The 24,813-nt window shown below is 42.4% G+C and overlaps 1 protein-coding gene across 1 annotated transcript; it reads left to right on the forward strand.

Annotated features, from left to right (window-relative positions):
* Window positions 1-836: 836 nt before the first annotated feature.
* On the forward strand, window positions 837-24,813 carry prss12 (serine protease 12). The gene is made up of 13 exons (XM_079159238.1): window positions 837-1,261; window positions 2,916-3,054; window positions 4,147-4,319; window positions 4,969-5,119; window positions 6,527-6,705; window positions 7,457-7,598; window positions 7,692-7,912; window positions 10,601-10,742; window positions 15,153-15,358; window positions 15,963-16,041; window positions 17,172-17,294; window positions 20,879-21,174; window positions 23,374-24,813. The coding sequence occupies exons 1-13, from the start codon at window positions 928-930 to the stop codon at window positions 23,703-23,705; spliced, it is 2,517 nt and encodes an 838-aa protein (XP_079015364.1). The 5' UTR covers window positions 837-927; the 3' UTR covers window positions 23,706-24,813.

Genomic DNA, 24,813 nt, shown 5'->3' on the forward strand with positions numbered 1-24,813 from the left:
TAGTTTGACGTTACAAAATTCATCCTCCAATCAGATAATACCATGAGGGAGACACTGGTCACTAGAGGCGCTCTGATGTCCATTTCAGTCTGTCTGTGATCGACATGGTCATAACCACATAGGGATAGAGCGATGTGTATTCATAAAATCTTTCGCCATACATGACCGCCATGCGCCAAACTGCATCATATCAGTAGTTGTGCTTAACTGATGTGGCTACAAATAAAAATATACTTTTCAACGTTTTTCTTTTGTTAACTTGCATACCTAATGATGGATCCATGTGAGTCGATGGATGATACATTAATTTAATGTAGTGTAGGTTCGTGTTGATAGGAAAATTACGATGAGCTTCAGAAAGTCGTAAAGCATAAAGATCTCAACAAAACAAGTAAACAACTGGCTAAGCGTTTTGGGCATGGCCGTGTTGCCACAACAATAGGCAACTTCTCAGTTGTTTTGGGCGCTCTAATTATAAGGACTATATACGACTGACTGCTTACAGTATAGCTAAATATCACATTATATAGGATTGAGCCCCCTCTACTCTGCAAATTTGCTCTATAAACCATATCATTATTTTTGATTCAATATAGGATTATTTTTCATAAAATAGCCATATATAATTGAATTGTGTAAATCGCAATCACACACACACACACACACACACACACACACACACACACACACACACACACACACACACACACAATTACTCCGAAAATTGGATTTCGGTAGGAGGGTTGATTTCCCAGTAGCCCACGCAAATAGGAGTTTCATTGATCCGCGTCGTTTCTCCTTCCCCGGTTCTCACTCTCGTCCCACGGTAGGGCGATGAGGCTGACTAAAAATCGTCTCCTCAGATGATGATAGAAGCTGCTGCTGATTGAAGCATCGTTCTGAGCTGCCTACAACCAGAGACCAAACATGAACGCGGCATTTATTGCTCTAACAGTCGCGCTTTTTGCTGCGAATAGTGGCTTCTGTTATTCCAGTAGCGTCCCTTCATTCATCCTGCCGTTCACTGACTGCGTCCAGAGCCGTGGGAAAGGCGGCTTCTACCAGGGAGCGATAGACGTCACCGAGTCCGGCACCCGGTGCACGAACTGGACAGAAGTGGACGGCTTCAGGGAACGCTACCCGGGCAAAGGAATAGGGGAGCACAATCACTGTCGCAACCCGGACGGCAGGATTAGACCCTGGTGCTTTTTCAGGAACCACAAAGGCAGAGTGGACTGGGGGTACTGCGACTGTAAACAAGGTAAACACGCAGGCTTATAGTCACACAGCAATAGACTATTGTGTTATGTCGAAACGAGTTTGAACTACACAGGAACTGAAATGACCCCGACCCAAACAAGCCCCTGTAATTTGTTACATACTAAATTCATTTTTGTGGGGCTGATGAATAGCAGATAACTGTGCAGTTGTTTTGTGTGCGACTATCTTAACACATGTTCTAGCTCCACTTGTGTTAAACTCAGGAAGCCCAAGCTTAAATAATTAGAGAGGACACACCTAAAGAGTCCCAGGTGTGAGTCAGCTGTATGCAGATGGCATGTCTAAGCACATTTGTGCTGTAATGAGTGCACTAGGTATTTGCTTATATGGTGTGTTTGGGAATAACACAGTTTAATGGATCCCGGGTGTAAGAGAATAAAGTGAATAAGCTCAATAAAAATCTTTCTTCTAAATAGTTTGCCATAGGAACACCACACTATCAATACCTGCCAAGCACACAGGATTGCACTGCTAGAAGTGTTGCTAAAATGAAAAATGATGGCAAAGGATGGCCCCTACATCTCTGGATTGATGAAAGGTAGAAACGTAGAGAGAGAAAGGGAGTGGTGAGAGGAATAGAGTGTGTGATTTCCATCTGGCACAAGACAAGCAGCCTGTGGTATTTGTAGTGTCGGCAAAGCATGGGTAAATTATCTCCTGGTAATTGAAACATGGAATTGTCATTCATTGTTCAGTTATTACAGATGTTTGGACAATTACAATCCTTTAGAAGGGGTGGCCAAATTTGAAGTCTGAATTCTGTTAATTTTGTGTCTATGACCAAAATGATATACAGCCACACACCAGATGTTGTCTCTGATTTAAATTCAGATATGCTGATGGCAGTAACAGGCAGGCACTTTTCTGTATGTGTGTGTGTGTGTGTGTGTGTGTAAATGTGTGAGATAGAGATGCACCCTTGCATTATATGTTGCCATAATAACTCTTCCCAAATGTATCAAATAGATACACACAAAACAAACTTGTTACTCCAACAATAAACAACATACACCCACACACACTGTAACCATGTATTTTATAAAAGTGATATCTTCAATTGTATGACAGCAAGGTAAACCTATGGGGCCACACACAAAGGAAATCCCCTTCATTCTCTGGGAAAATAAAAATGGATAGCTAAATATGTCACTTGCTGTGAAAATGAAAAAGACAGCCAGAAGCACGTCTCGTTTTTTCATCTTTTTATAAAGTAGTTGTGATGTGATAACACACTGTTTTGTCTGGATGTCATAATCTGAAGTGCAATGAGAACTTCTATATGCAGCTGTTTTGACACAGACCGATTTACTGCTTCATTTATAAGACAGTTCTACCCCTGTAAATGTGCTCTCCTGTCATCTCACGAAATAAAATACCTTCTTCTATTTCTTCTTTTTCCACTACTATTGAGCATTTTGTCTTTTTTTGCTTCCCAACTTTGCACCCAGTTCTGCCCCTTTTATTGCTTTTCTGTCTTTCATCCTGCTACTTTACTCTCTCTGACACCCTGCTTATATATATATATATATTGCCATATGGTGTGACACATCTCTTTCGTGTCATCTTTTATCCCCCATTTCGTGTGTGCTGTATTATTAAACATCTGCTGTTCTCCAACCCTCTTTCCATCCCAGGCTCTGTGCGTCTGCAAGGAGGCCGCTCCAAGCTTGATGGCAGGGTGGAAGTCTATCTGGGAGGAGTGTGGGGGTCTGTCTGTAGCGATGACTGGGGGGACGAAGACGCTGCAGTGGTTTGCAGACAGCTGGGCAAGGGGTGAGAGAGCACACATGCATACACATGCGCTCAGACGTGCAATATTTGCCGCTCTTTGTCTGCCTCTTGCTTCTACATACATATTCAGACACAGGTGCAAGTACAATCCCCATCTGTCGTATAAATTCACAATGTGAAGCAGCCCGCAGAGGTCTGACATATGGTTAGTGTGATGGAATTTTGGTGGGAATTTAACAACACTTACAACGCAGACGTACATATGCATGCACTCTCTCCACAGTCTTTGTACTTTTCTTCTGTGACCCTTGCATTCCAACACCCCCCCCCCGAAATACCTTCAGTGCTCAGCTATTTACCTTGTTACCAGCTCTCTCTTTGTCTCTCTCTCACATACATACACATGTACGACTGTGTCTCATGGTCTTGAATTTTGAGATGCTTTAATGGTAGAGGAGCCACTGATTTGCAGCGTCTCAAGGGAGCCTGCAGACAGATCATACATATCGACAGCGTTCATAAGCTGGGGAGCGTCTTACTACCCTGGAGAACAGAGACGTTCTGTTAACGCACTACACATGTTCACAGGCCAGCGCTGGCACGCATGCTGACAGAAACACATGCCGCTGTGTGCATATTCACACAGGAGTCAATGAAAGTCCTCAGCGGAAAGGAAAGAGGGCAAATGTCAGACATATGTCAGCTGGAATGGTTGGTGATGATTTTCACGTGGCCAGTTATTGAAGCTGTTGGGTGTAAAACTTCTGACCGCATTGGCCCTGGAATGGCAGATCATGAACATACAGACGGCTGAAGGTTACTGCTACCAGACGTTAATGACTGCTGTACCTTTTCCTCTGAGATGGTCCGCCTTTTGCCTGGCTGCAGGATTTATCTCAGATGATATGAAAAAAAACGTTGCATCTACCTTCTGCATCTATCTAGCGCACATGCAACATTTATTAAGGCTTTGATTCCAGCCGGAGCCCTTTGCTGCATGTCATCCCACTCTTTCACCCTGCCTTTCCTGGTTCTCTCCAAGCTAACACTATCCAAGAAAGCATAACTGTCCAAAAAAAAAAAAGTATTTTAAATTAGTAAAAGTAAATTGTTTGCTTATCGATCCCATTCCAGGATCTCAGGTCGTGCACGTGAAGTTCCCCTGTTTCGGCCAAGCATGGCCAAGCTCCATTGGAGGGCAGTCCATTGCCAGGGAGAGGAGCCAGACCTGCTCCAGTGTCCTAAGACTACTTGGAATGGAGGGGAATGTCCTCAGGCTGCAGCCATCACTTGCATACAGCAGCAAGGTACACACTCCTCATAGGGAATTATAGGTCTATGATGGATGGATAGAGGTTTGCATGAATATAATGAGATCTGATAACTCTATAAGCCTTTTACAATTCTACAACCCCTACTCAGTTTTAGAATCATCCTCAATATATGCTTTAAAATTAAAAAGTCACAGCATTTTTTGTCAGTTTTGCTTAGATTCTTTAAAGTGGCTAAAAGCGACGTCTCTTAACTTGGCGATGTGGGGATACACCAAATCTGTTGATGTATGTGAAGTGGACAGATGCTAGACCTGGGGGGGGGAACCGGAGGGTGGGCACTAAGCTTCCGCAATGGCACCGTGGGTCGGGACGGCTTTATATACTGTACTCGCCATATCAGCCCAGTGCAGAGCAGCGGCCATGAGCTAACCAGTGGGGCACGCTCACATGCACTAAAAACATGCATGCGCGGCCATCCCGGCTAGGTAAACAAAGCACAGTGAAGCTCAGACAACGACACACACAGAGGGAGAGTGACTTCATTCTCTGCTCAGGTAAACATTACTCCACTATATCTTTTCATAGCAAATAGTTGTTTGCTGCTATATTAATGCTCTGCACATCAAATAGTGGTCATTTAGGTAGAATATGTGATAATGTGTGTATTCATGCTTGGTTTCAGCGGTAGTGGTGCTCCCTATACGGCTAGTGGGAGGTCGATCAGAGTCAGAGGGCGCAGTGGAGGTCTTCCATGCGGGGCAGTGGGGTTCCATATGTGACGACCAATGGGACGACAGTGATGCGGAAGTAGTGTGTCGACAGTTGGGGCTGAGGTGAAGGGGCACGCACACATACACACACATATTAATGTTCATATTCAGATTAATTCTATCTAGCAGTGAGCATAAATGAAATACATTGTGAGTATGAGAAAACGAGGGAAAAGTGTGAAGATAGAAGCTTAGATTAGTTAATGTGGGTGTCCAGCCGTCTGTCTCTCCCTCTGTCTCCAAAAGTATGAGAAGTATTCTTTCCATTTGGCCACACACAGAGAGAGGAGCAAGCAGTAAAGAACATCTGGGGGTCAGACAATGAATCAGGCTCATTGTTCCTGCATGAATTCTAGTACCACAGAGATATGCATATTTAGCAACACTACACTCTCCGCAAATGTTCGCGTGTGCATTTTGTGTGTATGCCACTGTGGTGTTGGTGTTGCAATGTCTATGTATTCACATATATGCGTAACGAGGCAAGGCAAGGCAAGGCAAGACAAGGCAAGGCAAGGCATTTGTATAGTACATTTCAACAACAAGGTAATTCAAAGTGCTACACATAAAACCATTAAAAGCATCAAAACATAAGGCAAAAGAAAAGGAAATTTAAAAAAAAGCAGTGTAAGAAATAAAATACAGTAGTAGTAAAATGCAGAAATGCAGGAAATTGATTTATATCCTTGAATCTGGTTCAATTAAAGCCAGCAGCAAACTTGATTTAAAGGAGCTGAGGGTCTCAGCAGACCTGCAGCTTTCTGGGACTTTGTTCCAGATGTGTGGAGCAGAAAAACTGAACGCTGCTTCTCCATGTTTAGTTCTGACTCTGGGAACAGAAAGTAGACCGGTCCCAGACGACCTAAGGGGTCGGGATGGTTCATAAGGTAGCAGCAGATCAGAGGTGTATTTTGGCCCTAAACCATTCAGTGCTTTATAAACCAACAGCAGGATTTTAAAGTAAATTCTTTGTTGGACACGAAGCCAGTGCAAAGACCTCAGAACTGGAGTGATGTGATCCACTTTCTTGGTCTTAGTGAGGACTCCAGCTGCAGCGTCCTGATTAACCTTTTACAGAGACCTGTATACACACCGTTACAGTAGTCGAGTCTACTGAAGATAAATGCATGGACAAGTTTTTCCAAATCCTGTTGAGACATAAATCCTCTAATTCAGGTGATAGTAGGCTGATTTAGTAATTGTCTTGATATGGCTGTTCAGGTTGAGGTCTGAATCCATAACTACACCTAGATTTCTGGCTTGGTTTGTGGTTTTTAACATCAGTGATTGATGAAAACAAGCACTTTTTCAAAAGTTTATTTGAAATACAATCGGTTTATTCCATTCAATATCCAGATTAAACATGTCGTAAACAACTTGTAAGTAAGCCAGTCATTGCATCTTTTTTTTCATTGTATCACTCTTTCTGTAAACCAAACCTTTCTCCTGTACCTTCTCTGTTCTTTGTAGCGGTGTGGCAAGGGCATGGGGCCAGGCACATTTTGGCAAGGGCTCAGGCCGTGTGTGGCTGGACGAGGTGCGTTGCACAGGCAATGAGCTCACTCTGGAGCAATGTCCAAAAAGTGCCTGGGGGGAGCACAACTGTCTGCACTCTGAAGATGCAGGAGTGTCCTGTAACCGTCCTACAGGTAGAACAAGAACCTGACTTGGTATAAGCAATCCATAACATTCACATATATATTGGGTCATGGGTACATGCAAAAGGTTTTGCATGTACCCATGACCCCTGAAGCTGTGTTCCTGGAGCCAACAGACATTTTGGCTTGTCAAACACAGGTGTAACTGATTGCATTAATAATGGTTGCATTCCATTTCTGGTGCCTAAATTGAAGAGAGCAATCATTGAAGTTATTAGTTACTCCTGTGCGTTTCCTGTTATGACTAGTCAAAATGTTCTCTTTGAAATAGATATGGCAATTGGTCTCAGGAGAGACAAACAAATCAAAGACCCCCAAGAGAAGGGTGCAAGGGGAAAGGCATTGGAGAGGTGCTTTTAGGAGAGCTCATGGTGGATAGACCTTGAAATATGGAGGTTGACTATTGCCCATCTGTGTGGTTTCACCACCTACAAGTAGAGGATTAGGAGTCCGGTGTGTCCAGGTGACCAATGTGTGAAGGTAGAAGTCTAAAGAACTGAATCCCGGCTACAGACACTGGCTTTTAAGTCAGATTAGGATCTCCCAGAGCTTTGCAGCCAGAAATGACTGCATAGTGTTTTGTTAGGAATTGTAGCATTTTGTTGCAATAACTCAATCTATTTAAGATTTCTTTTGAAAGCTACATGCGTATGGAAGGCCAGGAAAAAAAATATATATCTACATTTTTAAATGTATGCTCATTAGCGACTCACTCTCTGCCTGTCTCTGTCTTCATCTCCAGATGGTTCCGTTAGGTTGGTAGGGGGCACAAGCAGCTACGAGGGGCGTTTAGAAGTATTTTACCGTGGTCACTGGGGAACCGTGTGTGATGATGGCTGGACAGACTCGAACACACAAGTCGTGTGTCGACAACTTGGTTACAGGTAATGTGAAGAATTCATGCGCATACAAATAATATTATATGAACTTTAATAAGAAAACATGTGAGTTTGTGTGTGTACATGTCTACCTTGCAGATTAGGTGAGACTCTCCTCTCCGAAGGACTAGACATCACACCGGTCCCACGCTTTGGGGTGGGGTCAGGTCCCATTCTTCTGGATGACGTGAGCTGCACAGGGAAAGAGCCTAGCCTCCTGCTGTGCAACAGGAAGGAGTGGCTCCGTCATGACTGCACGCACCATGAAGATGTTAACATCGCATGCGGCCCTGATCGCACTGGAGAGAGTCTTCCAACGAGTAAGATCAAGTCTTATCTTACAATACGACCTTAAATGGTTACAGATAGCATAGACACCATGAATGGGTGAGAGAGGCTCATTATGAACTTTAAAATGACTTTGAAACACAAAGAGTCGGGCTTTTTGAATATGGTAATGGTCTTTCTCAAAAATTCCATTCCGCTTTGAGAGTTGATCCTGACACAGAAACGCCACTCGTAACTTTGCTTATTTTAGTCCATATTAAGGCTTTTTATATCGTTGATCATTTGATTTTATGTTGCCATTGTTGAATACAATTCATTAATCCTCTTTGAATTTGGAGTGCCTCAGGGTTCAGTCCTAAACCTGTTTCTCTCCTCTTTCTATTGCAGCAACCGCAATGTACATACAAAGAGATTGAACATGTTGATGTCTGAAAACCTCTTTTTGTTAAATCCAAATTCATCATCATTGGTCCAAATATAGAATCTCCCCTAATCTTGTTTTACTGTTTTCCAATATCATCATCCCTCGTATTAACAATAGTACAACTCTCTCTTCCGTCCTGTTTCCCTGAGATTCAAAAAGGAAAGATTCTATCTATTTAACCTAAATTATTTAAATTTTAAGTTATTACTCGAGGATGCCGCAGCCCATTTCCTTTTTGAGATCCAGTTGGAGACTATAAATCACTATTTTAGAATCTCTGCACTGGTTACCCGTGTGTTTGGAGTCTATTTGAATGAATATTTTCATCACTTTTATAGCTCATATGTGGTAAGCTCCAGACTACTGACCTTTACTCCCCTTTTTGCTGAGCTCTGCCTGAGATCTTCTGGTTCTTCCTTTTTAGTGGTTCCTAGGTGGAGACTAAAAACACTTTGTTATCAGTAATAGGGGTAGCATAAAAGAAGGACTGTAGAAGATAAACCTTGCACTAATAGCACTCGTACTTTAAAGGCAGTGAAGAACAGGAAACCAAATGATGAAAGCCTCCATGTAATTTCCTTCACTTCATAAAACCCGGTAATGGAAGTGCAGGCTGGTCTGAAATCTGTTCCTGAGATCTCTGCCAAACTCAACCTGCAAGTCAATTAGATCTCATCTTACTTAGATGAGTAAAGCCAACATTCTCCAAGACATATAGAGGATGATGTAAGTCTAATAGGCACAGCTGTTAGTTGGCTTGTCCTGCCTTTATTACCGGGACTCTTGTAAAGTCGTCATGATTAAATGGACCTACTGTAAACCTATACCTAAAGTAGGTCTCCCTCATGCCACTATTCCCAACTGCAAGACCATAACTATCAGGCAGCAGTGGGGTGATACGTTGCCAGACACACATAACTGCACCTTTTACTTCTTTATAAGAAGAGACAGAAGGGTTCAGTGGTGTTACTACTTGCTGAAAGAGGGGGAGAGGGTTGAATGGTAGCGCCATTAATCAAGCCTATTTCTATAGCCTTCAGACACCAATAAAGATACGTGATATAACGTTATATAATGTTGAATCTAACAGATATGAGTCTGATAAGTCTGGTGAATGTCACAGAAAGGATACGTCATGTTTTCTGTCAGCGATGATAAGTTGGGTTTAAGTAGCTTATGTTTTTGAAGAAGAGTCTGAGGGACACTCTCGCTCCACAAACACCCTCTAAAGAACGCGTGTCATTACTACATAGCATTCGTGTGTGTGTTTGTGTGCATTTGTTTGAGTGTTTGTGTGTACACAAATCCCTCTTTCCCGCTCAACATGCTACAGGCAGATTGGTTTATGTTGTTTTTGGAAAAGGAGACAAAGCAGATAAGCCAGGCTTTGCTTTGAACTCTCTCCCTCACACACACACACACACACACACACACACACACACACACACACACACACACACAGAGTCTGGTGTGGGGGACCATCACATTAGGGTTGTATCAGAGCAGCAATTTAACGTGTGTGTGTGTGTGTGCGTGTGACGTGTGTGCTGAGAGGGAAAAAAATGTTTATTTCTAAGGGAGAGGACAAAGATGAGCATTTCCTCAATAGCAAACACCAACAAAGAGATAAACATTCCCACAATTTCCCTCTCTTACAATTCGTATGTGCCAAACACAAAATGTTTGAATGTGGTATGCCGTTCAACTCAACACAGTGCAATACAATGTTTGAGCTACAAAACACAACAACCAACTTTATACATCATAGCATACAATTCCAAACACTTGGCAAGAGTGTAAACTGATCTTGAAATTGTCCACGCATGGAAAAGACATCGGCATTCATGTAAATGTGATTAGTGCGTGTATGTGTGTGCATGCGTGGGCAGACAAATGAGGATGGATGGTTTAAACCTTAAGCCCAGACTTATTTGATTAACAGTGTGAGTGAATACTATTTGAGAGAGAAAGAACAAGAAAGGGAGCGTGTGAAAAACAGAGAGGCAATAAATCTTTTCATAGCGACAGGAGTCTAAAAACAAAAGTGGTTATGTGCATGAAGACAGACAGGTGTTCAAGCTACTTCCTTTCTAGGGAACATGAGCACACATGCCCCATTCGCCAGACTTGCTAGCCTGGGGGATCAGTTTTTTTGGAGACTATGTGTGTAATGTCATTGAGTATTTCTAGACTCAGGGGTTTTGGGTAACATCAGAGAACAAAAATAAACCTGTGCCAGCAGCATGAGTCTGTGTGGTCGGTCTAAATTGCGTTTGTGCACATGTGTGTTCTTCAGGTGTGCTGGTGAGACTTGTAGGAGGAGAGAGCCCTAGGGAAGGCAGAGTGGAGCTCTATCTGTCTGGACAATGGGGGACTGTGTGTGATGACGGATGGACTGATCGTGACGCCGAGGTGGTTTGCCGACAGTTAGGATTCAGGTATGTATATGTACAACTTGCACACTGATTTGCATGCATAAGCAAAAAGAATGCCATATGGGCAGACAAAGTTGTTAAAAGTGGGTATTTCAACACATTGGTCACAGATGTAGGTTCAGTTAGGAGGAGGAAATATTACGAATAAGTTTCGAGAGATGGGTGCATTTTACGGATCCAACGATTATTTTCCTTATCGGTTGTCGTGGTCCATTTGTCATTTGGCTAACAAAATGTCAGAAACCAAGTGAAAATGCCCAATAACCCAAAGATGTTCAATAGATGGTTGAGAAAACCTGGAAACATTCACTTTTGAGAAAGTGTTAATTAAATGTTAATTAACTTTGACAGTTGACCCAGTTGGCAATTTTCTGCTGATCATTTTATTTTCAGTCGTGGTCCGGATGTTGGAATAGAGGTAACATGTTGGAGAAAGGCTCAGCTGTGGCATTGCAATGTGATGACTCTATACATTACACTTCCTTAAGTGAATCCAGACGGCCTCTGTTTGCAAAATCAATCACCACTTCTCAACTTGGCATTTGTTTTATACACTTGCTCCCGCTTTCTCTGTCCGTCTTTCATCTCTCAACCCTTCTGTTTTCAGTTTGCACATCATCACGCACGTCTCGAGTTTCAAGCAGACCTACAATGGACAAACTAAAGTATGCTTTGAATCATTTAAGATGACTGTATTTTATTAATCAATCTGTACAAATTGTGCGCGCAAGTTTTTGAGCACTTCTTATAGCTGCTGGCGTGCTGCCATCTGCTTTTATTAGGGGTGTTAGCTGTGCCCTTTTGCAGAGCCAAGATAAACATCCAATTAAAGGGCAGGCTAATTGTGCATATGACTCATTCACAGTGACAGTCATTCTCTTGCGTCCCACTATCTCGTCTCGCCGAGACACTGTCCAGATTTCCAAAACATTGGCAATGGGATGGCAAGGAACAACTGTACTGTAACAAACTGTCTTTATTTTCTCTCTGATCACTGCTCTGCATGAGACACTCCCCCCTCATGCTTAGTTCACACTACACAACTTTGACCCTGACTTTTCGTCTTTGGAATTCCCAGACAAAAGACCCAGATCAGAGGGAAATCCACGTTGTCTTGGCCCTCGAGCGATACATGTGAACTGTGCTATGGCACGTGGGTGCATCGCAGATGCCTTTCCAGATATCTAGCACGCTAAATATCTGGATCTGTCAAGGAGCAACAGCCAAAGAGAGCGCTAGGCACAGGTTGAGGGAAAACCTGGCGGAGTGGTCGCCTCACCTGTGTCAAATCAAAGTTGTTGTTGTTGTTGTTGCACCTAGGGTGTTGGATGTTTGCATGAATAAATATAACACACTGCAGTGACTGATCCACATAGGGGAAATAGTAGAGTCGTGTGGAAACAGGCTATTATGTGAACACGTGTGCCCACGGCAACATCAATAAGCATGACAAGGCTACGCCCGTGTCACTACTCGCACCTGATTTTGTGACAAAACTAGCTTGGAGGCCTCATCAGTATTCCAGATGAAGGATCTTGTAGTGTGTGACACCCACTGTCGAAAGTCAGTCATGTAGTGTGAAAACCACACAACTTTAAGACTCACGATTAAAAGACAACAAGTTGTGTGTAGTGTGAGCAGTACATCCAACTGACTACTTTGAAGGTCATGTAGCGTGAAGTTGACTTTAGCCACCCAATTTTCTGTGACACATCTGTGTGTAAGTGAAAGCCACATCTGGAACACATAAGCGTGAGAGAGGGGAAGCGTGTTGGAGGCGTGTAAAAGCCCTGTAAGGATCATCATTCAGTCTCACACAGGGTGTGGTGAAAGGTCGTTTCATACTCAGCAGGTCCCCAAGGGTTAGAGGTTGCTCTAGGGGTGATAAAACAAAAATACACACACACACACACACACACACTTACAAATTATATTCAAAGACAACAGTTTGACCCAGTGTCACCTTGAATAAGAACCTACATTAAACTGGACAAGATGCACATGAAACATTTTTGAAATTGTATTTTGGCAACAGTTTCATTTGCTTGTGGTTTAAAAGCCTATAATGTGGATTGAAATGTAGCGAACACTCTTTGTACCAATAATCTGAAAACAGTAACTGACAACAAAGGGAGCTTGTTTGTCTAACTTCAGGCATTGATGTTGTATTTCTGCAAGTGTGGCAAAAGGCAAAAACATGAATGTACGACACAGGATACAAGGTATGATCAAAAAGGCAAAAAAGACAATCTGGCTGGGGGACAGGGAAAACAAGGGAGTATATAAAGGGGTAGACCAACAGCAAAATCAGGGGCAGCTGAGTAATTGAGGCCAGGTGAGGATAATCAAGGAGGCGGGAAACGTATGAGTGCATGAACTGAAACAAAAGGAGATGTTATTATATCAAAATATAACAGGAAACTCTAAACAGGAATAAATAGGCTCGTTTGAGATGAACTGCGCCTCACCTGGAAAGTGGATGAGATTAGGCGGCAGCAGCAGGGAGCGTTGAGAAAAAACTGCAGTCAAGTCAGACAGTTTTTAGCTGCCTTTGAAGAATACACAGGAAGTCAAAGCTACATCCTGTTAGATCCGATATCTGTAAGCTACTTGTAGTTTGAAGATCTCATTCGGATTTATTTATGTGTTTGTAAATGTCCTGTATATTTATGTGGAAATGTGCGTGTAACTGGCATTTTTTGCTATCCTTTGGTTTGTGTGCCTGCGAAACACTTTGCTGCTTGTTTTAATATGTGTTAAATTAGCTTTATTATTTCCAATCACACAAGACATGTTTTTAGATTAAACCTTCGTTGCACAACATGAGACTAATAACTAACAATCTAGTGTTAAGTATTACAATTACACAGAAAAATAGGATTTTCTATAGGATTGTCACGCAGTTGGTGGAGAGCAACTGCGGCGCCTGGCTGTAAAAAGTGCGGTCGCCTCGCTCTTGTGAGGTTATCGTTGCCCACTTGCTCGTGACGCCAGAGCAAGTCGGGATCAAGTCGGACACAAATCTAACCAGCATGCATTGTGATCGATTCTGTGCAGGACTGGCTCATCTCGAACGAGCCTAATAACATGAAACAGGGAAAAACAACAAACAGAAGACCTAAATCCCTGAACACGAAATGCTCTAGATACTTGATCATCTTCTAAAGATGCAGCACAGTCCAGTGTTCACAAAAAGTCACAGGGCATAGAGCCAGATTGTGACAACCGTGTGACAACAAAGGAACAGTAAAAGGGATTTCTTAGATTTAGGACTTGTTTGAAGTTTGTCCAAACTGCATTAAGTGCCAGTTACCTGCAGCTCATGATGCAATCCAAGTCACCTTGGCTGCATCTTTGCTTCCATCCTTCCTTTCAACATTTAAAGCTGATCCAACAAAAATGCAGCCAAGACAGGAAATATATTTTGAAGATAATTCACGGTACATGGACAGCACATGAAATATGATGAGTAAGAAAATACTGGGCTTTCCATTCTAAGTTGAGCATTTAGTATCCAAGACATGTTGCATTTTGGACTCATGTTGTGTTACTGTGTGTTGCCACAGAAACACACCAAGCAGGCTTGATGTCAGGCTCTCGGCTTAGTTCCAAGTGACTTGGAGGTTCGCGCTTTGCATGCTAAGTACTGCTCGGGGAGCCATTGGAGACACAGACGCGATGCTAGATGTCTCAATAAGTGACATGAGATTCCCTTTGGATGAGTGGGGATACAAGACCTGCCACCCATTAAACCCCAGGGAAGCAACATGAGATCCTCTGAGTCGGTTATCTATCAATCTTAATCAAAATCACAGTTACATCCTACGCAGGCACACCTCGACCTACAGTCTCGTGTGTTAGCTGTTTGCTAATTAAAGTCAGAGGTGAGAAAGTGACACAAATACTGTTATTATTATCAGATTGTGAAAGTGGTTTGACCTGGTTTGCGTCACAGCCAGAGAATGTCAAACCATAACATCTATACTAAGATGTCATCACCTATATGCTTACACATGCAGAGAGAAAGATGTGTCAGGCAAGCGTTCAACTCTTCAGTGTTTGTGACACGATTAGCGGTAATGTGGAAAGATACACAGAATTAAATTATAAAAACAACATAAAAGAGTTATATTATTCCCTATTAGTCCCTATTTATTGACTTACTTATGTTTCTTTGCTTTTGTGTTGATCTTCATTTAGTTTTGTAAACTCTATTTTGCTGCGTTTGAATCTGTTGAAATCCTGTCTTTTGATATTTAATGCTTTAATTCTGAGACTGATTTTGCAGTTCGTTTTGTCTCCAGCCTTAAGATGAAGTACTTTTTCGGCAGTTCTAATAGTTTTCCAGTTTAACAAAATGTATAAGGCAATGGCAATAAAATGTGTTTTCTGGGTCCTGTCCTTCCTCCACAGTGGTGTGGCAAAGGCCCGTGTGATGGCTTACTTCGGGGAAGGGACGGGGCCCATCCACGTGGACAATGTGAAGTGCAGCGGCGAGGAGCGCTCGTTAGCAGATTGCATCAAACAGGCACCCGGCACACACAACTGTCGCCATAGTGAGGACGCCGGGGTCATCTGTGACTATGGTGAATCGCAACCCAGCTACAAAGAGATCAAAGGTCAGTCAGGTCTGTTTCTTACTCAGAATAAATGGAGCTCTTGTGATTGATTTGGAGCATACGAGTGTGCATTGAGCACGCTTGAGACGAGTGTGTTTAGCAAACATTTCAATTGTCTTATATACACTGAAAAATTAATGAGAAACAAATAAAGAAAAGCCAGGAGGTAAGATTCTGAGAGGAAAGCGGGCAGCACTTCAGTTTGTGCGTATCCAGATGGTAAAATGGAGAGAGCGATGTTATTGCTTCACCTTGTCTGTCACACATCAGGGCAGACTCAAAATGCTATCCATTACCTGCACATATGCTATTACTTCCCTTTCTCACAGGCACATACTGTGGAAAGTCAAACCAGTGCAGGAGGGTGATTTGTCTCTTCAGTATGATGAATTACATCTTCTACACACAGACTATGAAAGTGATCCCCCATTTAATTTAATTTACTTTATTTGAGGTTCATATGTAGTAGTGAAAGATTTCAAAAATGAAATCTAAATATTTAATAAGAGCAACATCTGAGCGCAAATGTATGGTTTAACAATCATCACCCTCCCACACAGTCTTACATATACACACCCAATGGTTCCTCTTTTGTCTCTGTCAGATCCTGTCAACTCTATTTGTGGTTTGCGGCTCATACACACTCGCCAGCGGAGAATCATAGGAGGAGAAAACTCTCTGAGGTAAGCTGGCTGGAAGGGACATTAGGGATTAATGACAGCACAGAGGACGCCTGCCAGAGACATATAGAAAAATAAAATTGGACACATTTTCAAGTCAACAGGTCAGAGATGGAAAACAGCTGATCTGAAGAGACAGGCAATGGTCTATCTCTATCCAATTGTTGGTACTTCCAAAAACAAACTATATGTGGCTAAGTGGAAGCCTGGGAGTAATTTACATAAAAGAGAAACAGGCGTACATGGCCAATCCAGAAAAACATGCTGGAGTTGAACAAGAAAATCCCATGGTTATGACTTTCTCTGTTTTGCTTTGTGTGTGTGTGTGTTTATGTTGTGTGTAAGAAAGAGAGAGAGAGACGGAAAGAGGTTGGGACCAACAGAGAGAAAAGCAACATTAATGCGTATTTGTACGCAACCGAGTGTGTGCGGTCACATTGATGTGCTTGTGTGTGTGCATGTTTAGATGACATCCTGCATCCTTACACTTCACGAAGCTGCATGTAAACTCTGTCTGCCTGCCAGGTATGCTAATGTTTAGTGTCCTCCATAAAAAAAAATCACAAATCATGTTTGGATAGAATTCCTGTCACTCCTGCTTGGCTATACCTGTTTCAGGCTCTTTACAGTACATGGTACTTTATAGTATATTTGTGCACTTTTATAATTCCTTGTGTGTTCGTGTGCGTGTATGGCTTTGTGTCACGATTAGGCTTTGCCTCTGTGTTCTGTGTTTCTCTACCCTCCTCACTCTACCTGTCAGTCACTCCCTCAGCTTATTCCCTTCACCTGCCTCTGATCACTAATCAAGCACTTCCCCCTCATCAGCACAACTCCTCTCACCTGTTCTTCCCCCTACATAAACTCCTGCCCCTCAGTCACTCCTGGCCAGATTCTTGTATTGTCTACCCGCCCGTTCGGCTTGTCCTGTTCCCGGTTTTCCCGTCTGTCTTCCCTGTCCTGCTGGAATTTCCTCCCTCGTCTCTTGTCTGTTCTGTGGATCCCCTGCCGATTCCTGTATGGTCTACTATTGGTTTGTTTTGTTCATTAAATATACCCGTTTCACACTACTCTGCCTGGTCTGCGCTTGAGTCCTCCACCATGCCCCGTGACATTTGTGCTCATGTTTGTAGGGGCGGCTGGCCATGGCAGGCTGCGGTCCGTTTGCGAGGATCTCGAGGAGACGGGAGGTTGGTGTGTGGAGCGACTCTCATTGATACCTGCTGGGTCCTCACCTCGGCCCACTGCTTCAAAAGGTCAAACTCACACACACACACACACACCGACATCTACTTACACACAAATGCATGTGTGACAATTTGAAAGGCCATGTTGAACTTTCAACAGCCAATTCATCTCATGCAGCAGGTTCAGTATGGAGGCCAGGAAATAATAACCCATAATCACGTACGTGTTCACGGGCCTCTCAATACACACAACACAACATGGGTCTTCCCTCTCATCCTGGCCACTGGTCTTTTCCACACGCCCACACCGCTGGACAGACAGCAATTTCTGTGGTGGTATTCCACATATAGTAAGAATTAAATATACTATTTCAATACACTAAGTGCAACTAAATCGTGCAATAATTTAGTGCTCTAAGCCCACTGTGAACCCACTTTCAAAGCCGCTCTCCTGACGTAACGCATACCTTTTACATTGTCTGTTTGGATTTTCTGCACATGTTTGAGGTTATCTTTGTTCAATGAAATGTGGGTTTACATAATGTATGTACTCTTCCTGCAGCTTGAGCGACACCCAAACTAAACAAACGAGTCCGACAGAGGCATGAGAATCTCAACAATGTAAGCAGTGATCAGTGGGTGGGTTTGGCTGTGGTTGTGGTGCAGGCAGCAGGGAGACAGCCAGAAATTCATCTGGTCTGGGGGCCTCCACATGGCACCACCAACATGAAATCAATCACTTTAATGCATAGAGCAGAAAAGGCAGCAAAAATAAATAAAAGAGCTGAGAAAGTTGACGGTTGTGAGGACACTAACCCCAGAGCCTGCCTTTAATATTTGTACAGGACATGTAAGGTTCTCAGACTGTATGTTAAGAATAATATATTTTGTGTTACGTTACCAAGTATTAGTTCCAACATTTGGGTTTAGGAAAACCAGAACTCTTTATCGGCTCCAGCAGCTCTACCACTATAAATCCTGATATTTCCACATTAAAGAGAGGATGAGGTCAATCACTAAATCCTTTTCTCCTGCCATTCCCAGTCCCTTTCCACTGCCAGAGTTGTACTTCCTAATGCAGGAACCTCAACTTTGCGATGTGTCTGGCACACCTTCTTCCTTTAAACGACACACACAGGAAACAGACATCTGTGCTATGCTGCAAATTAAGACCACGAGGGATGTAGCAATCAGGACTTCTACGACTGATTAACGGAAAGTGTAATTGCAGACTGACATAAATCATTTTACTGTCTGACTCTTTACTAACAATGGTGAGTCATTTAAAATTGCACAGTAGGCACTCTAGTAGCCACAATAGTTAGCCTCAAACACAACACCATAGCTTGCTTGTGCCAGAGTAAATAAACGACAGGCTTTATCCAAACACATGACTTATATATTAGTGTTGTGCTTAACATGCCAGGTGTTCACTCAGCTACTGGCTCAGGCTTTGCTTTTGTATTTATATATTTATGTATAACAGGTTTTAATAATTGATTGTAGCTCTTGGAATTCGCCTTCACATTCAGATTGATGACACTCCTTTAAAAGATATTTTGCTGACTGCTGCAGATTAGCACAGCATTTGTACAGCAAATAAGCCCTGTAACAGTATTTCTGGTAGACTTTTTATTTTGCTAAAAGGATACTCAAAGTCCACACCTATACACTACATATTACATGACAGAAATCAAAGTATTTTTAGCTGTATGTAAGATATTTGTTAGACATTGTAAGCAAACAGAAATGGTCAGACACTACAAAGTACTTCTCTTGCCTGCCTGATCACATATCAGTCTTCAGTGGCCCGAGCTGTTAGCCTCGGCCATGACAGCTTTGAAAAGTCATTTTCTGCACGCAAGCCAGAGCATGCAGACCAAGATAGGGACTTCCGACTTCACAGTGTCACCTTTCGTATACGGTAACCAAAATGGGGTGATACACATACAAGCACACACAGCAACAAACAAACAAACAAATACACCCATGCAGTCAAACAATATACAGAAAATACATCAACAACTTAGCATACCCATCTCTTCTTGCTCTAGATTGCACAGATGACGTTAAGGTGCACCCACCAAACACGATCATGTTACCTTAGACCTTACACCACCATTACCATTAATAGGTTCATAAAAAATGACCACAGGTCAGTGGTCACATGCTGTCAACATATTTATCCTATTTATACCTTCTTGCTGTACAGCTGGTGGCAGGCCAACAGTAAGATTTGGAGCTGTTATAAGCAACAACAACGTGTGAAAGGTAACTTAGATGTCACATCAAAACACATTCAATGATGGGTATGTGCTGTACGCAAATGACTGGTCAGCAGTCTCCGCTCTGCCAGGAACTTCGTGCAATTCCCAGGTCAGGAAATCTTTCCGGAAACACTACCAGTTGTAACTAGACACAGACAGTTGGCTCGATTGAAAGGCCTCCTTCCTTCACTTCTCTCCTCTCCCTCCCTCTCCCTTCCTTCCTCCCGCCCCCTCCCTTGTCCCTGACTTACCCTACTCCTCTCTCCTCTCCTTCTCTCCCACTTGGCCAAACATCTTAAAGTAAATTGAAAGCATGGAAACACTTAATTATGTCAACCTATGAGTCAGTTGAAAGCATAAACACACGGACACAATGACAGATCTTTTGTTATCAGTCTCGCCTATACTCACTCTTTGTCAAAGTTTTCATTTGTTAAGCTCTTAGAAGCAGTGTAGCGAGTGTGTAAACCTTCCTTAGTCATGATTTATAATGAATTGATAGAATATATAAAAGCACTTCAATAATGTTGTGTTGAAGGGGTACAGCAGAGATAAATAGAAACCATGTAGCTGATAAGTTTCTTGGGAAAAGCTTTTAGGACCGTCTGATCGAGCATATGAAACATTAATAAGACTATAAGGGGCAACGCAAACAATATACATTGTTGAAAATGTTGCTAAAAACAAGACCATTTTAAACAAGGATAATAAAAATTTCTTTGAAAGAAAAAAACATGATATACATACTTTAAGGGAAGACTTGAAAAGATAATTCCAAGGATGACCTGAGCCCAAACCCCTGTGTGTCCTCAGTGTTAGTGCTTGTACTTTTTCAAGCTTTAGATGAACTATCTCTGAGGTAACCCCAGCCAGAGCTTGTCATTTTATTGCGCATGGTTTATGTATCAGCTCTGGGATTGCACACACACACACACACACACACACACACACACACACACACACACACACACACACACACACACACACACACACACACACACACACACACACACACACACACACACACACACACACACACACACACACACACACACACACACACACACACACACACACACACACACACACACACACACACACACACACACACACACACACACACACACACACACACACACACACACACACACACACACACACACACACACACACACACACACACACACACACACACACACACACACACACACACCTCTCTCTCTCTCTCTCTCTCTCTCTCTCTCTCTCTCTCTCTCTCTCTCTCTCTCTCTCTCTCCTTTTTCCCTTTCTCTCTCTCTCTCCTCTCTCTCTGTCTCTCTCTCTCTCTCTCCTCTCTCTCTTTCTCTAATGGCCTCTCTTGATCCATCCCTGTATTTATCTCTGCAGGTATGGAAACAGCACCAAGCAGTATAAAGTTAGAGTGGGTGACTACCACACCCTCGTCCCTGAGGAATATGAAGAGGAGTACGGCGTCGATCAGATTGTCCTCCACCCAAGCTACCGCTCTCATAGTAACGATTACGACTTGGCCTTGGTTCGTCTGTCACCGGGGGCAGTGGGCCAGATGCTGGGAGAGTGTGTGTCATTCAGCCGTCATGTTCTTCCCGCCTGTCTGCCCATGAGGAAGGAGAGAGTGCTCAAACAAGCCAGCAACTGTCACATTACCGGCTGGGGTGACACGGGTGAGGGTGTGCGTGTTTGTGTGTGTGTGTTTGTATGTAAAGGGTAGGTGGATACTGAGGCCTTGAGGTGACATCTTTTCATTTCATCCTAGCATTTAACGGGAAGGCGGCACTGTACGTGGAAAAGTGTAGGACCTTCACAAATGTAAATTATTTTATGTTAAGGGCAATGCAGAAAAGATATAGATGACATTAAAAGACAGACCCAGCAACATTTTAGTTTGTGCTTATTTCCATCTCTATAATGTTAATTTTAGCATTTTTCACAAGCACGTGCCATGACCAGGGATATATTTTCACCGTTGTTCATCCCTCTTCCTTGAGCCAATCTGCCTTAAACCTTTCAAATCAAGCAAACGCTGTCTTTATATTGACGCTGACTGAATAAGAGATTGCAGAATTTGGAAATTGTTTTACTAAATCTTTCCTAAAAGTTGGTGCCCGATTTAATAGAAATCTTTAATTTAATTAAAAATATTTATCAGAACAATTGGATTTTAGAAGATATGTAACAGTTTAAAAAAGCACTGAGAATCAATTAATAAACAATACAGTAACCTGATATCAGTAAGTTAATGGAGGGCTGTAGTTATTGTACATTTGGACACAGTAAAACAGTCATGTGCTGTAACCACAGTATTCCTTCCATATGTAAGTCATTTTGAAGGTCAACTGCAAATGCATATAAAGTAGAAGAGAATCCTCCACCAGTAATTACACTTGCTTGACATCCCGCTCTGTATCCGTCCATACACTTGACAGTGTAAACCAACACACATCTGTTAGTGATCTCTTAATAACATGCTGATGTCATCAATCATAGCAATGTAGTCACAAAGGGCTAGAGTACACGCTTATGCAAAAAACATGTACTCCCTATTGATAGGTGTGTGTGTGTGTGTGTGTGTGTGTGTGTGTGTGTGTGTGTGTGTGTGTGTGTGTGTGTGTGTGTGTGTGTGTGTGTGTGTGTGTGTGTGTGTGTGTGTGTGTGTGTGTGTGTGTGTGTGTGTGTGTGTGTGTGTGTGTGTGTGTGTGTGTGTGTGTGTGTGTGTGGGGGGGGGAATATTTTGGCCACAGAAGTTCCGTGCTGGTAATTGAACAAAGCAACCGGTGACAGTATGTGTATCAGAGGATGCACATTTTTGTTGACAACAGACAAGAGTCGAGACTGGAGACAGGGTCTGCATGCAAGGGAATTGTATTTTGTTTTAAGAGACACAGAGAAAGATATGTAATGGGAACCTTCGTAAGATGAAAGAAACAGCCTCCCTGAGACTCTGCCAGAAACCTTGAAGTGATCTCTAAATTAGAGCCCCCTAATGCTTGAAAAAAGTCAAAGCCTTTGATAAGAAGGTCGTGTCTGTCTGCTGCCGGTTGGCAAGACAAGGCAGATAAATCAAATTTATATTTTGCACAAGTCATGCACTTGGGGAACACCCTGTGCTTCACATCCACAAATTTGAACTGTCCTGAGGCACTCTTACCAGACAAGCACAGGCTTGTATGCAAGTTTCATATTGTAACCTGTGCGAGTACATTAATTTCAAATATCATCACGATTGTGATTGATGCAGTTATATAGCAGCAATTCTATGAAAATTACCGTTCTGTTTACTTTGCAAACTTGTTGTGGACCTGTAATGCCCTTAGAGATGACATACCGGGATGTGAGGCTCAAATAAGCGACATAGTTGCAGCTGTGAGCCTTTGACTACGGTTAGCAGAAGGCTAAACTACTCGCAACATTTTCTGTCCATATATGAAACGATATTTTACTGCGTTTCTTGTCAGCTCTCTTTTAGACCCTCTGTTTGTTAAGTCCAGGTTGCTTTCCAGGCAGTTGTTGCAAATGCTGGAATAGTAACTTTTTCTGCAGGATTTTCCGCCATTAAATCAGGCTTTGACCACCTGAAGGGATGCGCACTGGCAGCTGCATTTGGAGAACAGCCAATAGGAACCCTCTCTCTGAACTGACCTGTGATTGGCCAAAGTCTCCCGTCACAGGCTAGATTTTTTTAAAAACTACAAACGGAGCCAAGACGAGATTCTGTAGTCTAGTTTTTTCTCAGACCACTTAAACTGAGAGGTTATTATGTAATTTGTGTGCAATGACACTAAATATGATGCTCTCACACACACACTCTTCCGCCTACCTTCTACCTCTCATTCTAAACTCTTACGCTTTGCCTCTTTTTTCAGGCCGCTCATACTCCAAGACCCTACAGCAGGCACCCCTCTCCTTACTTCCCCGTCGTCATTGCCAGAAGCATTTCCACAGTGCCTTCACAAGCCGCATGCTATGCGGCGGAAGCATCCAGTCAGAGAGGCGTGTGGACAGTTGCCGTGGTGACAGTGGCGGTCCGCTGGTGTGTGAGCGTCCGGGAGGGGGTTGGGTGGTTTACGGGGTCACGTCTTGGGGTCATGCCTGCAGGACACAGCAGTCTCCTGGCGTCTACACAAAAGTCTCTGCCTTCAGCTCCTGGATACGCAAGGTGATTGGACGCGATGACAGAAAAGAAAACAAGCGATGAAAGGTGAATAATGACAAGTTGAAACAATTGACTTCTCGATCAGAAAGAATGACTCGATCAACTGGTTAGGCGACAACTGATACAACAATATAATTCAGTCATGATTAACTGATGTCATGATGTTGTACCTGATGTAAGTTAGGATCTGACAAACGGAGAGCACAATGCAACGCTGGACTTTTTCCGAATATAATTTTATTTTATATTTTTTGGAGAGAGGAAGGTTTTTCTTAATTTAATGATTTAATATTCTCTGGAGCTGCAAGAATTTGAATGGAGTTAAATGTCAACTTAAGGAAACGGCAAATATGTAACTTACATTTCTTTTTGTTGTATCTGACATTGCATACTACACTAAAATGTTTTTTTTTACCATAATAATAATGTTTTCTGTGATTGCTTATGTTATAAAGTTATATTGTCATTTATGACGTGAAATATGTGATTCAAAATGTTGTAAAGGGACCACAGAAAAACAGTATACATGCATGCATGCACAGCAAGTATTTGGCATGATATCACCTTGCAGACCTGCACTATGAACCCCTTTTTAGGTACTTAATGCATAATAGTCAGTGCTTTTGTGTTAAGCATTCTAGTCATATTGACATTTGCCAAACTGAAATATGTTTCAACATTATTTCATCATTGTTTATGTAATGTTTCTCCATTGTGCTCATGGTTTTGCTGTGTAAAAAGCAGATGTCGGGTCTTTGTAATTACTCAGGCATTTTCATAATTTACATCAAGTCAGTATTTGTCCTTGTCTCAGTGCTGCTTGACATTTGCAGAGAAAGGAAAGGACTAAAGTGTCTCTGAATCAAAGCACATGACAGCATTTCTCAGTGTTGATTTGTCATATTGACACTGTTAATTCATGTAGTGAAGTGTTGTGGTGGATTTGACAACTCTGAATGGAGACAATCTGGTACACTTGGAAAAATGACACTGCCTTTTTATTTGTGTTTACTGTGTATGTGTTGTGATTTAATGTACTGTAACATTTCTTTATACATTTTTGTAAAAAAAAAAAAAAGTGAGTTTTTTGTTCGTTTAGTTAAGACACTTAAAGTTTTGGGTCATAATGGCTCTAGTCTGTTTACGTAAA

Source organism: Pholis gunnellus (assembly GCF_910591455.1).
Source record: "Pholis gunnellus genome assembly, chromosome: 5".
In the NCBI taxonomy this organism is placed as follows: Eukaryota; Metazoa; Chordata; class Actinopteri; order Perciformes; family Pholidae; genus Pholis; species Pholis gunnellus.

Coding starts and splice junctions, on each gene's coding strand:
- prss12 (XM_079159238.1), top strand. CDS start 928: ATGAACGCGGCATTTATTGCTCTAACAGTCGCGCTTTTTGCTGCGAAT. Junction 10,743..15,152: donor TGCCGACAGTTAGGATTCAG/GTATGTATATGT, acceptor CTTCCTCCACAG/TGGTGTGGCAAAGGCCCGTG. Junction 21,175..23,373: donor TACCGGCTGGGGTGACACGG/GTGAGGGTGTGC, acceptor CTCTTTTTTCAG/GCCGCTCATACTCCAAGACC.